Source organism: Camelus ferus, chromosome 3, assembly GCF_009834535.1.
Source record: "Camelus ferus isolate YT-003-E chromosome 3, BCGSAC_Cfer_1.0, whole genome shotgun sequence".
Lineage (NCBI taxonomy): Eukaryota > Metazoa > Chordata > Mammalia > Artiodactyla > Camelidae > Camelus > Camelus ferus.
In genome coordinates, this window is record NC_045698.1 from 88,589,250 (window position 1) to 88,605,239 (window position 15,990).

At 38.8% G+C, this 15,990-nt stretch overlaps 1 protein-coding gene and 1 long non-coding RNA gene across 3 annotated transcripts in view; one reads left to right on the plus strand and one right to left on the minus strand.

Moving 5' to 3' along the window:
- The window catches only part of LOC106730503, a 311,014-nt gene that overhangs the window by 274,726 nt on the left and 20,298 nt on the right, over positions 1-15,990 (minus strand). The gene's annotated exons all lie outside the window — the stretch shown is intronic.
- Positions 1-15,990, plus strand: part of CCDC192 (coiled-coil domain containing 192) — a 175,481-nt gene that overhangs the window by 119,583 nt on the left and 39,908 nt on the right. The window contains 1 exon segment of the mRNA XM_032476631.1: positions 453-585. Within this exon segment, the coding sequence (XP_032332522.1) occupies positions 453-585 (133 nt within the window).

Consider the following 15,990-nt stretch of genomic DNA (forward strand, 5'->3'; position numbering starts at 1 on the left):
ATGCGGACCATTACGGTGTTGGGGCGAAAATGACACAGAATCAAGGCTGTGACTACCTCACGTGCATCTACTAGATCAGGAAAAATAGTCCGATGCTTTCAGGCATTGGCACCTTAATGGTAAAATGCCAACTGTCAACTGGAGTTCTTCTATAACTGCTTCTATATATATGCAGCCAAAACACAAGGATCAGATCCAGACAGAACCCCTTCAATCGGGTAAAAAATACTATGGTGCAGAGAGTGGGCTTTTACTGTTAGGGGTTCCAGTGCTCTGACAGGAGTGCCTGTCCCTCATAAGGACTCAGTCAAGGTGAACAGGGAGCATTTTATCTAAGCCAGGCTTCAAAGGTCATGTTTGTTCAGACATCATTAGTTCTTTTCATTCCTTTGATGCATCTATCTCTAGTGATGGAAAGTCTTTTTTTTTTTTTTTTTTTTTTTTTAATACAGAAACTGAAGCACAAAAGGAAACTGAAAAAGCTACAAACCGATTTGGCAACAGTTAAGCAGGAGGCTGCCATCACAGTCCTGGAACTCAATGAGAAGATAAAGACTCTATGTGAAGGAAAGCCAGCCCCTAGAGGTCAGTATTATCACGTGACAATCACACATTGGCCATGGTCCTGGGATGTATATAGTCTTACTGGCAGGAAAGCAGAAACCAAGGCCACAGTGCCAGGCAGCATACTGCACCAGCAGCGTGCTGACCCAGCTGACCTCCATTCTGCATGAATAGAGACAGCACACAAATTGCTGACTCCAGGCTGGGTATACTTTCACTGTATGAGAGGCAGAGGATGAAAAACCAGTTCCTTGAAGGACAGTCTCTGTAGCTAAAGAGCTCGACTGAAAAACACCGGGTAAGTGTCCTGCTGGGTAGCAGTGAGAGAAGTGTAGGGCCCAAGGAGACAGACCTCAGGCCCCCAGGGAAGGGCCTCTGATATGAGGAACGGAGAGAGGCTTGTCTAAAAGTGTAGATGGACTTACAGACTAAGACAGGCATCGGGGAGAAAAGAAATGAGTGTTTTAACAAAGACAATGAGCTAGAAACAAGCAGGGAAGGCTGGCTGGTATGAAATCTGGGTGGGTCAGAAAAATTTTAATAGCCACTTTGGTTTGGGTTTTTTAAAAAGTCTTGTCTAAGAGACTATAAACACACTTGGGGAAAAAGCCCTCAGATTGTTATCGTCAGCAATAATGAGTTAACATTTAATTCCACAGGCTAGGCATTTTGCTAAGCACTTCACATGTATTTAATTCTCAGAATAACCTCTGAAGCAAGTACATTTATGAATTCCACAAGAATAAGCACAGGTTTAGAGATGTTGATTAATACCTTGCCCTAGGTTAGACGTGTGTGTGCAACACCTGGGCAATCAGCCTCCAATCAGCAGCATACCCTTCCCCAGGGCGCCTGCGCAGCTCCCATGCAGCACGGCATGTCTCTGCTCTGTGGCAGTAACATCAAACCTCCTTCTGCCTGGGGAATCTCCTGCAAAACTATGGTTCTCTGGGATAAATGTCTTCCTTTGATGTGTGGCACACTTGTAAATCCAGGAACATGGAATTGTTCTTACTCTCACTTCCTTTATTACTCATAAGTAATTATGGAAAAAGAGGAGGAACGTGGAAATAATGGAGGAGGAGGAAGTAGGTGATGTGGTGGCTGCAGAAAGTGAGACACTCCCAGCATCCTGACCTCATGGTAAAGGTTTTACTATGAGTTTGGTTTTAATTTTCAATTTGAATAGCACTTTTCCGAGACTGAAATGGCATGTAACACGGTCACCCTGAAACACATGTTCTTCCCTTTCCACAGAACAACATAAACAAAACAGTTTAATTTACTTTTACCACCATGAAACCTGAAGGAATAAAATCCATTAGAGAATATTATCCATTTAAAGGTCTTTATTCTAAGGCATCTTGGTCAGATTTCAAATCGTTTGTGTAAGTTGAGAATGCTTGTTTAGCACACTGGAGAAAGTTCTCCAGCTCACCTAAGAGAATTTTTCAACTTTTCAACTGTATTTTGTATCTAGTGAAAAAAATATTATTGGAAGGTACCTAACTCTTATTAGTCTAATTTTTGACAAAAAGAGTATCACTTGTTATCTAATGATAATTTTTCCCTTTGATATTTTGATAGGTCAAAATTAAAGTAATACTGAGGTATCAGGACTCTAGTGATTGTGGGGGAGGCTAGAAAATATTAAATTCCACATCTGCTTCTTTGCCCATTTTTTCTGTTTAAAAGGAAAAAAAGAACAAAAAACCTAATGTATTATGAACAGATACAAATTTAAATAAAGCCAAGTACTCCAACGTCAATTATGAAAGCAGTGACTCCCTTCTGAACCTACGTGTTACTTCTCTTATTTGGTGGAAAAAGCAAGTCAGTGGACTGACATACAGCATAAGGTCTTAAATCAAATATTTGCACAATCTTACTCTCCCATGGGTCCCATATAGCCTCACCCTGCATTCAATAATCCAGGAGACTGACAAGGCCATCGTGGCCCCTGATTAATATTAGCTCTCATTCTCAGAGACTTCGGTCACCTTGCCCTACCTCTCAATTCATTTGAAAGTAAAGTCTGAAAAGATGGAGGTAACTTTAACACACTATGACTCCCATTTAACCACTGAACAATTAGGGCTGACCCACCTCCCAGACACATGCCTTGATCAGAACACCACTCCTTCCCTAGTTAATCTTGTGTCCTTTTATAAAACATTTGTTCCGGGTTCTCATACCTCTGTTTGCAAATGACAGATGCCCCAGTCACAACAGCTTAAGAAGAAAGGGTGATTTATTGGCACAGGTGTAAACAAACTAAGAAAGCGCATGCCATCAGCCTTAGAGCCCAACGGATACAGGGTCTCAGATACCATCAGGACACTCTGTCTCTCACCTCTGTTTCTGTTAAGACTTTCATTCTCTCAAGCAGAATGTCACAAGAGACTGGAAACATTGCCACAAGCAACTAAAGGCCACCCCTCTTATCTCTCCTCCAGAGAGGAAAGAAAGCATTTTTCCACCAGCTCCAGCTAGAAAAAGTAAAAGAAAATACTCCATTCTGGTTTAGGTTGGGTACTCACCCGGGGACATGAATCCTTCTTTGTGGCCGGGGTGAGGAACTACGGTTGGACAAGCTTCGGTCATACACCAGCCACTGGGTAGAGGGGGAGAGGGAAATAAGACTGGAAAAGGAGAATGTAGTGACTGGTGGGTCCCACCAGCAGCACAGGGCTGGACTGGAAGGGGAGTACTTCCTTAAAGGAACAGCCCATTATGAGGAATAAAGAGTGAGGACAAAACCAACATGTCCAATACACTATTGGCTAGTGATTAAGTTAAAATATAATAAAATGCTTAATGAGTTACCCATCCATGAATATTTGCACTTTTTAAGTAGATTCTTCTTGATGAACAAAAGACCTTCATAACCCAAGAAATAAATGTCCATTGGTACAATTTTAGACCCCAGAGTAGATGAAGAGGGAACCACTTTGGGAAAGGAGTCCCCTTCCAGACTCCATCAAGTGGCATCACAGTTTCCCACTCTGAAGACCTGCCTTGTTGTAACAATGGAAGTTGCAAGAGGGGGAAAAGTGTTGATTCTAAGTGACATGTTACCTAGATTAACATAAAATTACTTCTCTGCTATAGTTATAAACCAAGTGCCTATCTTTATAATAAGCAAATTAATGAGATATAGCCAAATAAGTAAGAATTTCTTTTTATCTAAATATGCAAATCATTACCCTTTTTGGTTCATTTTCTAAGAAAGTCTGTGTATAAAGTTGCTGTTTAGCTCTCCTAATCAGAGGAATGTCCTATAATACTAGGAATACTTTTAAGCATATTCAAATTGATGAAACAGCGAGCTACCAATTTTGTTTTTTAACACAGAAAAACAATTTCATTGGCTATTTACTTAAAATTACCTCCAAGGAAATAAATGATTTAAGTCGATGGAAAGTTCAACTGAAAAGAAAAACACCTTTATTATAAAACTGGCACAGCAGGAAACTTATAGACTGAGCATTGCTTATTGATTTTACTTTGTGCAAATAATCAGAGCCCAGGCCCTGCCTCATTTCCACAGCTGCACCTGAAGTGCTTACAGTTTAACTTACTAGCAGAATTCAGCGAAATGTCTATGTACTCCTTCAAAGCTTGAGTCCACCTTTTGGTAAACTTTAGTATGCAGGAACCTAAGGTTAAATTTCAAAGCAATCTTTGCTTCCTTTGGCTTTACAGGACAAAGTTACTTTGCAAAAGACCTCAATGACTAAGTTTTGAGGATGGTACATGAGCATCAAGTCACCCACTATGATGAAAGCCTCTCTTTCTGACAAGAACATCAGACACCTGGTTTATAGATTTCAAGCCAGGGAATGCACTCTTCTGGATTATTTTTCCTTTTAATTCTTTTCTCTAAGTATGCAAAGCTAGTATATCAAATAATGTATATCTAGCTCCCACATGCAAGTTCCCACTGTCCCAGTGAAAGCCGATCAACATAAAGTCATCTCTTGGTTTTACTCTCATTAAGAAGACACTCCCAGGTAGTGCAGGTGCGTCCCAGGGCAAGCTTTTCCAGGACCCAATGTCTGAATAGAGCCAGCCACACCTGTGAGGGAGGCTTGTAATAATCTCACTTTTTAGTGACACAGAATTATTTTAAACACTATCCGATTAATTTTAAGGGTCAGACTTGCTGTCTATCTATACCTTTAAGAAAGTCCGGAGATATACCTCTTTACCAAAACCCCAGGGCCAACTCTAACCAGGCATATTAAAGAGCATCTTTTATCTTAATGTGCATCACCAGGCACTCAGCCCAAACCCTCCCTCCCTCTTTTATTTCTCCCTCCTACAAACCTCCTCTGGAGCAAAGCTCCTATTGCAACCAGATGTTAAGAAAACAGGGATGTGAGGATGATAAAAATGTTCTGGACTAAGACAGTGACAATGGTTGCACAACACTGTTACTATAGTAAGACCACAGAATTGTACGCTTTAAAATGGTTAATATCATGGTGAATTTCTTGGTATGTGAACTTTGTCTCAGGGGAAAAAAAAAACAGTGGTTACAACAATCGTCACAAAGATATAATGACTAACAATTTGTCAAGTGTAAGTGTATTTTAATAAGAATGCTTTGGGCCTAAATAAAATCTTGCCTTGGTTAAATTCCAAGCTTTCAGAGAGTGGTCATATTAATATTTATTGGAGTAAGGCTGGTCTTGAATAGTTGCCCACTGTGTTAGGTTCTTTAAACGAGGCCATCCTCTTCTCTTCTACTCTCAGCACAGCTCTTGAAAAGGCTATTATTCCTCAGACTAGGAACCAAGTACTTGACCAACAGTTCTACGCACAACCTTCTCTTACCATTGAGCACAGATTTTTATTTACCTGTCTACCTAGAGTTTTCTAAGAAAGTAACGAGGAGGGCCCTGGCATCTCACTGTTTGCACTGCTGGGACTTTGTCAGAAACACTGCTCACCACCCATGGCCGTCAGGACTGCATGAAGCTCAGGCTGATATTTGGGCAAAGCAAAAATAGGCAGCCTGTACTTCCCTCATGCTGCCAAGGGTGTTATCACCTTGATAGAAAGTAACAAGAACTCAAGGAGACAAAATGTAGAGATCTTCCCACCCACATTAGTATCCCAACATTTGCAGAAAACTGTTTTCTTTTAAGCGCTCCCACTGAATCCTTAGGTATAGAAACTATTCCACAGTGGAATATTGTACATTTAGATCAATAAATACCAGAAACTAACAATAGGGAAAAGTGAGAGAATATAGGAATAATAACTCCAACGTGTGCTTTCTAAGTATAACAAGTTCCTTAGGAGTTCTAATATTTACCCATGGAATAGGTTTTATTTATCTTTATAATCCCTAGTCTCATTCAGAGATTACCTGTCAGGTTGCCTCTTCCTTCGTCCCCTTAAGTCTTCCTGAAATAGAACCCCAAAGCCTTCTCATTGATTTCAGAAGCTCCCTCACAGGTAAATAACTGCTCTAGGAGTCCCTGCAAAGCTTAAGGATTTTATTGCATGAAGATTGCAAGAAGTGTTACTTACTCGGTATGTACAAATTTAGGGTGGTTTTAACTTTCAAAAGGACATTCTAGAGACCTCTAGGCCTAAAAATGACTCATGTAAAAATCAGGTATAGCTCACGATTTTGTGGGTTGCAAGCGACAGAAACCAAAATGAAACTAGTTTAAGCAGAAAAGAAACTGACTAGCTGCAAAGGCTGGCAGCAGGGCTGAGCAGAGGGTTTCTAGACTGATCATTTGGCTCCTCTCTGCTTACTGGCCCCATCTGAGCTACTCCAAGCACAAATCAGGAAAGATTCCCCCAGCTGCCACAGCTCATCAGTCTTTGGTGAGCAGCTCTTTCTGCCTGCTCTTTTAGTCACAGAAGCATGGTTTTCCTTTGGGGAAGTACCCCTCTCTCATTCTCTGCAGTCCTATGGGACTGTCAGTCATGATGTCCCTTTCCCACTTGACCCAGGAAAAGGTTTTTGACTAGCTAAGCCAATCACACCTTTATTTTTTTCACGAATTTGAATCTTGAGCTGAGTTGAATGAAGGAGGACAGAAAAAAACTAGAGCTGTTTCATTCTGAAGGTTGGGCCCTGCCCCCTGAAGCAACTGTCTATTAGCTTTTGATATCTATTCCTAGGGCTGACTTCACAAGGTCAAGTTATTCAACTTCCCTTCAGTACTGAGAGCTTTCTCATATTCTTCCAACATACTCTTTTCTTTTTTTAAACCTTAAAGTAGTCTGCATTGGCTTGTAACACTTGCAACCAAAGAACCTTAATTTGTACCCAATATCAGGGAACAGAACTTCTTTCTCACATAATCTACACAGAAATCTCAAGGAAGGAATCTGATGGACTCTACTTGTAGCACATTCTTATGTGGATCAATCACAGTGGCCAGGGCAATGGGCTCTTATCATGGACCACACCTGGGTCCTGTGTCAAAGGTCAAGGGCTAGGAATATTATTAGATAAAAGAAGATAGGAAAAGCTTCTGGACAGAAGACAAAAAAAAAAATACCTCTTACTGTCCCCTTTAATCTATTTTAGTTAACTCTCATAAACCTGGAGAAGGACAGTCATGAGAAGATCAGTTTTCTCTTGTCAGGAAAGTGCAAAATTTAAAATCTCTCTTCCCTGTCAGTTCAAAGTGCCTATTTAGGCCCTTCCTTTGCAAAATGTCTGGAAATTATAATTAACAAAGGGTAAGAAGATCCATTCTCAAATTTTTGGTTGGGGTCCAGGATTTGCTAACTCTGTCAGCTGTGAGCATTTAATGATGTCAGGGTCTCCTCCCTCCTTTGTTTGTAAGACTAATTTTGGAATTATACTGTTATCAGGAAATGGGGCTCCCTTCCTTCTGTCCATCCCTTAGGAATAGGTTTTTTTGTTGTTTTGTTTTGTTTTGTTTTAAGTCTCCTGGCTTCTGTATCCAGAGAGGTTGGCTGAAAGGGCAAGCACCAGCTAAATGTCAGACAAAGCACACGGGAATTGGAGCTTGATCAATTTCAAAGGCTTCCTACTTAAACTTGGAGACTGCTATGATCACCAGAAGAGCCTGTGCCGTTTGGAAATACTGTTAAAGAACTCGGACCAGAGCCGAGAAGGAAGATGCTTCCTTCCAGGAAATGTGCAGAGAAATGGTGAGCACTCCTTTGTCAAACATGAGCAGATGGAGCTTTATTTGTCAACATAAAATGAACTGGAGAATTTGAGGTTGCATACAATTGTCAGTCAGCTGTAGATACTGGTGCAGCTGTTCCTGACACAAATCTCTTGGTGCCAAAGTAGATAAAGAAAATGATATTCTCTCCTGTATTCCCCAGAAACCACAATGTTATTTCACTGACTGACTCAGCGTTTCCTGACAGGAGGTTGAAGCTGGAGGATGGCTACATTGGTCATATGTATAAATTTGGAGGAATGAATGGATACTTGTGGGGGGAGGGGGGCACTGAGCTCATCAAACCAAATTTAGAAAGGATTCACAGGACAAGATTCTGCTGCACAAGTGGGAACACTCTATTTGAAAACATGGCATTTCTTTCCGTCCAGTGGGATTCTGTTAGATTTATACTCTAATGTATACATTAGATATATATGTGCATTGTTGTAGTCTGGAAGAATATTTGTTTTTAAAAATATGCTGCTTTGGACCAGATTACCCTACTATGCCTCTAAATTTTTCAATCAAAGCCACAGTTTGATACTGTACAAAGAACACATAACTAAGAAGAAATAAAGAGGAAATGTAAGAGGAACAGCATTATTCCTATATGCTTAATATGCACTTGGATCCAGGAGGTGTGTTAATCATGCTGGTATAATAAACAGTGCCTGCAAGATCTGAAAACATTACTGCTCTTCTGCAGATGCCTTCCTCAATCCCAGAAATTATCAGACAATGTCGCTTTGATTTTCCAGAAAGACCTGGAAGTCCTGCCATGACAAGCTGTCCTTTTAAACTGGGCACACTGTTAGAAAATCTGTTCCACAAAGATAGATGGTCTTGACAATGTCCCAAGGCCCCTTTATTCCTCAGCCATTCCCAGTGAATAATGAAGAAGCCCTGTTTCTATTCCAGGGCATTTTGAATATAATTTGGTAAACAAAGGAGAGAGGAGCCCTCAGCCACACACTGAACTTGTATTCTCGTGAAGTGGTCAGTAACTCCAAAACGTGAATCTCTGTGGCCAAGGAAATTAAAGGATGCAAGAGAAGTGGTGGAGAGATACATGTTTCCTTCATAAATGGATGAAAACAAGAATTCTTCTGAGTCCTCAAAGGCAGAACAAGCACTTACGAGACTCAGGTCAATAGGATAAAACACTGAGTTCTACGGTCTTGATTTCAAATTTTTTTTAGTAAATTTGTTTGCTAGAACTTAGGCAGTGTTTTGATTTTTAGTTCTAAAACACAGTCACTATACATTTATGACATATTAAAACTTTGAAATGACAAGTGTATTTTAAAAGAGTTCTCATTTTAAAACTCCAGGTAACCTTTTAAAAATAGATATGAATTATATTAACTTTAAATGAAAATGAATAGTGTCTGGTTGAGACATACCTTACAAAAAGTAAAAGCATATTGAAAATTAACCACCTTTTGACAGAAATTTACTTAGCAATGTGGGATAAGATGAAAGGTCTTGGCACTCATCCTGAGTTAGAAAAACCTATTTACCCTAGAGAGCTATCAAAATTGTTACTCTGGTCAGTTAGGATAAAGGGACTGTTTGTCAAATACTAGAGGTCAGAATCCTGTCCTCGACAGTTCAGTGCCACCCTGTTATGTTATAAATTTAGGAATTTTTTAAGATTTAAGGTAATATTAGGATTCTATAGAACTCAGTAAGTTTTATCCTATTGACCATACTCAAAAATATTTGAAATCAGGACCAAGCTACAGAATCCTAGATGTATTATCACGATATTTATAGTTCAAACAGGATTGCATGGGAGAGTGGAAAGGCCACATTTATCTAATTGTTATTTGTGGATCTCAGCAGCTAAGAGTCTTAGGATCTTAGAAGGGAAGGTTAGTAGAATATAATTAACATCACAAATCTAAGAGAATGCCAGGAGACAGTGAGGGAAATACGGAGCTGAGTACTCTGAAAGTAAGAGTTGGTGATTATTTTTTCAAATTGTATCATTAGGAGAGAAAATATTAGAACCAGACCTTGTATAATCCACCTATCTTAATGCTATAAACATTTTCGGATGCAAGTGGCTGATCTTTTCTTTTTCACAACTTTTCCATGTAAATCCCAAGAGTCAGTAATTGAATTTGAGAAAAGATGTCCTTTTGAGGTTGCTTTTGATCTAAAGCCAAAGGGAAGTAATTTATTTAGCAGAAACTGTGGCTTCTAAACAAAGATGTATATGTGGGAATATTGGCAAATAAAATTAAGTACCTTAATTCTTTGTCAATAAAGCAGCATCAAGATGCTAAGAATTCACTTCAGAAGAAATTCCAGTTCTTAGGAACTGGAAACTAGTTTGAGGGGTTTTTTTTTCCCCTTCCTCATGAGCACATGCTGATGAACACTCTATATGATATGAAAAGGCTTTAGTCCTTCTTTAAAAACATTTCTAAAGAAAAATGATAGACCTACCAGTCTTTTATTGCCTCAATTACATCAATTTCCTTTTGGTTAATTTAATGCAATAAATTAATCTTCTTATCCATTTTTAATGACTAATTTCACAAGTATATTTCTATGTTAGTGAAATTTTACATATTATTCCTGGATTTATTACATGCATTCATTGTATTAAACACGTTGCTTATGAAAGTTAAGCAAGAGTAAAAAAAAATCTTAATTGAACTTCAAGGGAGGAAAAAAACAATATATAAAGATTACACTAAACAAAATCCACATGAAACAAGTAAAGTCCAAACATAATTGAAATGATATAGCCATGGGCAACTACCAGGAATTTCCCCTAAAGTGCCCCTCTGCTGAGTTCCTAAAGGCTTTGTCATCATCTATCTCCTCTTTCTAAGATGTCCTAACCCTTCACCCCTCTCCCCACCCCTGCCCCCTTTTTGTCTTCCAATCCTTCTTCAGAAAATCTTTTGGGAGTATTTCCATCACCACTAGCATCTCCCAACCCACTCACTAGCCTATCCATGAGTTATGCACCCATAAACCTTGTGTACACCACAGTCATAAGATCTACTATATAAATATCTCTTTATCTTGCTTTACTAATAGACTAGAGTTTCCCTGAAAAGAAACAGAGATGGCGTCTTATTTTTCTTTGTATCCACAGCCTAACACTATGCCTGACGCTTGAAGGTCATGAAATGTTGGATAGATGGACACTGAGTACAGCTTAATGGGAATCTGTCCCAGTGTTCCATTGCTTAATATGGTTATGAACTGCTAGGCATTGGAAAAAGTTTGCTTATAAAACTAAAAATTTAAAGCCAACCTGACTGGCAGATTTACCAGGGAACAGACTGCACTTTCAGATGCCGGTAACGTCTGTGGGACAACCAGCACAGCTACCGGCTCCCTGGTAGACAAGGAGACTATCAAGTCTCAGGACTGATGGAAAGTATTCTTGAGTCTTCTGCACTGCACTGTAACAAGCTGGTATTGATCTCTCTCCAACTCTGCTATTTTCTGACTTTTCACTTCACTATTTCAACTCATACTGACAGTATATACATCTATTTAGATAGCATAAAACCTAGCACTCATGATTCAGATCAAAGCTTTATTATGAAATTGGCCAAATCTGTACAACTGAACTGTTCCAAAGTCCTTTTTATTCTACTCTTAAACTGGCTGGCCTCCTTGCCCTACTTAGCACCTCAGGTCAGCACCCAGTATCCTTGTGCTCACCATGGTCTATACCTTGAGCCACTGTGACCCTGCCCGTGGTGCATACCACTTCCTGAATTCTTCCTGAACTCCTCTGGCCTGACCAATGACCAACAGTTTTACGACTATTTACTTGGTTCTAATACTCAAGGTGACTCTTGGGTTCTCGCTCATTCTGTAATTAATCAGTATGTCCCTTGATGTACAGCTGTTGCCAGCTGCTTTAAGTAATATCCTGCCTAATCCTGGCCCAGCCTGTAGGATTCTTTCCCCTGTGGCCTGATGGTATTCCCATCAAGTTGGTTTGGTTCCCATAGATACCAAGATCTCTTAAGAATTTAACCTTCAATGGTCTGGTTGCTTACTTTCATTTCAGTCTTGATTATCTAATCACTGGTCCTTCACAAATGGTCTTGTTGGTTTTTTCTTGAACCATCTCAGTGATTTACATTATAGGCAGGTTAATTATGCAGGAGCACAGTTTTGGTAACATCACTTTCATAGTCAGAAATATTTTAACGGCTCATTTTGAATTAAAGTTCCTATTTTTAAGCCTGGCATTCAGAGTCCTCTATGAACTGCCTCCATGTATCTTTCTAGAGTTATTTCTTAAAATCTCCTTTGACACATTCATATTCCCTCTCTCCATCATTTGCCTGACAAAATGCCTGGTAGAAGCCCTCTAGCTCTGTTCTTCGTATCTGCTGACAAAATAACAAAACCTGCCAGATCGGTTTCACTTTGTATAATTACAGACCTCAGATAAGCATTTAACTTTTCCCGGCAGAATAGCTATGATTTTTACCCCCAGTTGGTTGCTTTCTCACTAAGACAACTACTTTGCATCCTTGTATCTCTTCTCAAGCTTCCCTTCCGTCCTGCACATATACACCCAAGTGATGACCTCTTCTATAACTCACAGAGAATACACGGGTCATCAAATGGAGAATCTCATCCTTCTACTGCCAGATCTAAATTCTGCTTCATATTCTCACCTGTCTTCTTCTGTTTACCTTTTTTTTTTCAATATATTTATATTTTTACTGAAGTATAGTCAGTTCATAATGTTGTGTTAATTTCTGGTGTACTGCACAATACTTAAGTCATACAGGAACATACATATATTTGTTTTCATATTTTTTCACAAGTTACAAGATATTGAATACAGTTCCCTGTGCTACACAGTATAAACTTATTGTTTATCTATTTTATATATACCAGTCAGTGTCTGCAAATCTCAAACTCCCAATTTATCCCTTCACCCCCCCACCACCTGGATAACCATGAGTTTGTTTTCCATGTCTCTGAGTCTGTTTCTGCCTTTGCTTGTCTTTTGTTACCCATAGAGGAAGTGTTCCTCCTTCCATCCAAGGTTCCATCCTCCTACTAGTGCTCCAGACCCATGGTTCTCACCTTCCTAGGTATGTTACCATGTACCCTATTGCACACTTGCATCATATCCTCGTTACTAGCTCACTCCTATCTGCATAGGCACATGTTGGTATCTCACAACTCTGCAAAAACTTCCTTTGATTCTTCATCACTCAGTACCTTTTTCCCACTCTTATTCTAAAGTAAACAACCACATGCAATGTCTTCACTTTCTCACCCGCCTCCCATTTGCTGTTTAGTCCACCTCAGTCTTGTTCTCCCCACCCCCAGTTAGATGATCATATTCAACTGGAAGTGCTCTACTCAAGGTCAGACCCAGTGTAAACTTCTGTGTCCATCCTACTTGAATTCAAAGCATCACACAACACAAATGATCACTGCTTTCTTCTTGATACATTTCTACGCTTGGTCTATGTCAAACCACAGTCCTGATTTTTCTTCTTTCTTATTGGTTACTTCTCTAATTTGTTGAATTCTACTTTAAAGAACCTCTGAAGACCTTAGAGACCTAGTCCAGGGCCCCCTCTTCCTCTGAATCTTCAGTTTTTCCCTAGATTGTCTCATTCATTCTCATGGTTTTAACTATCACCTCTAGTCTAGTAATTCCTAAATTTGTATCTCCAGTCCCTCTCTCCCTTTAACTCCAGATTCACATGTCTGTAGGTGAACTTTACATTTTCTCTTCCAACCTAACCATGTTTCAAACATGGTTTCACCCTATCTTCTCCCATCTTAGGCAGCAGCACCACCATCTACCCTGTTATACAAGCTATATAAATCGGTAAAAAGAAGTTACAAATTGGGATAAACACAGTACAGAAATTAAATGGAGTTCTATGATAAGGCACGGAACAGAAGCAGAGAACACGGTGATGAGGCATATCAGCAAAAAACTTCTTTAAAAGGAGATGACATTTCAACTGAAACACAAATTATAAGAATTAGTCAAGCATACAGAGAGGCAGAGGAAGAGCACACTCCAAAAGGAAAGAGCAAACACAAAAATATTTCAGGAAAGCAGTTCAATGTATTTTCGTAATAGTAACAAACCTAATATCCCTGAAGTGAAGTCAATAAGCGGGAGGGGAGCAGAGGAAGAGTGTGTAAAGACAGGCAGAGACTAGATCAAACATAAGTATTTCAATAGGCCAGGTGAGGGGTATAGGGGGCATGGACCCAAGAAGTAGAATTACAGAGAATGGATTTAATTTAAATGTTTTATTGTCATACAATACACATAACAGAATGCTTATCATTTTAACCATTTTCATGTGTACAGTTCAGGGGCATTTAATACATTCACAATGTTGTAGAGCCATTGCCACTATTGATATCCAAAACTTTTTCATCATCTCCAACAATTCTGCACTGTAATTAAACAATAACTTCCCCTTCCTTCCAGCCCTTGGTAACCTCCATTTTATTTTCTGTCTTTATGAATATGTCTATTATAGGTATTTTATATAAGTGGAATCACATTTGTCCCTCTGTGTCCGGCTTCTTTCACTAAATATGTTTTTAAGGTCCATCCATGTTGTAGCATGTATTAAAATTTCACTCCTTTTTATGGCGGAATAATATTCCATTATACGTATATGCCATATGTATACATACATGCCTTTTCTTTATCTAAAATTGATGTAATCTTTATTTTGGAGATAAAACTAGTGAGATATGGTAATAAACTAGATGCAGAGGTGAAGGAAGGAGATGAAAGTAACAAAGATGAGTCCTAGGATTCTAACTTGTGAAAATAAGTAGAAGATAAACTTAATAAAATTGGGAAGACTGAGAAGGATATGCCTTTATCCCAAAGTTAATTAGAATTCACAGCCGATGGGATGGAGGAGGAGAACTGAAAGACGAGGCCCCCCAGTGGGTCTTAACAATAAATATGAGTTAACCATGATGAGAGATATGCATGACAGGTGTTAGAAAACAGAAAATTCAAAAAGAATGGACCAAATGATGTAAGTGTTGAAGATCTTGGTTTTATTTCTTTTCCCTGGACTATCCTTCCCTAATTCCTCATGTCCCCGTCTAGATTTCTCCTGATCTTCAAGGCCAAAGTGAAATGCCCAGCTCTTCAGACCCCTTTAAGGACTGATTTATGCTCTTTTTTAAAATGCTCTTTTAATGTCATTTACCATCTTTTAGCTTCCCTAACAATTTTTGTCCATATCGTCTCGATTATACCATAAGCTCTTTGAGAGCATGTATTACATCTTTAGCATATTTGCATCCTCCCACAGCACCCAGTACTACTGTCTTGCATAAAGAAAGCTGTCAACAAAGGTTGGTTTTCAGCCAAGCATCACTATCATGAATGAGAACGAAAAACGCTGTGCAAATTACTAAGCCTAAAACAAGCCAAGAGGCTATACAGAATGATTGCTACCACAATTATCATTTGAAGATCTTTCTTTCTTTTTTTCAGAATTAGTTATCTGATGCTATTGCATTACTTTCTGGAGCAACAGAGAAATCCTCTTAAGTTATGAAGTAAATACCATAGACCCTCACTATCTGAAAAGAAAAGGTAAACAATCTTGAGATAACTAAAGGGCTATTTTTTATTGCTGTCATTGCTGTTTTGTTATGATGTAAACCTAAATATCAGAAAGATTTAATTCCTGGATGGAACTAGTAGTACAGAAAAGGACAGAGGTAGTCATTTCTAACTAATATAAAAATTGGTTTAGCATCTAAGATGCTGACATTAGCTGAGATCTAGCTTAGATTTCCAAATGCCTTAAAATAATCTAAGTGAACTCAAAATGTATTCCCATAATAATCACGAGTATTTGCAAGTGTGTATATAGATTTCAGATACATAGGTAATCAGAAGAGAATTTAAATTTTACCTTCACTAATTCTAACAGTTCACCTGGCAACTAACAGTGAGATCCTCTGACATCATCTTATCATTGTCCAGTTTTCTCTGAAGACATGGCATTGTTTTACAAGATGTTCTAAAGAGAACCTAGGTTATTACGGATTTAAAAAACAGATTTAGAAATCTGTATTATAGTTCGTTGAAAATGCAAATAAAGATTTTTAAAAAGTCAAGGGTCTGGTTAAATATAAACTCAGGCTTAGGAAGAGAAATAGTATAGAGTAGGTTTATATGAAAGCAGAAGACCAGAGAAAATAATGCTCTTCATTGTTCTGAGTGACAAAGAATTGG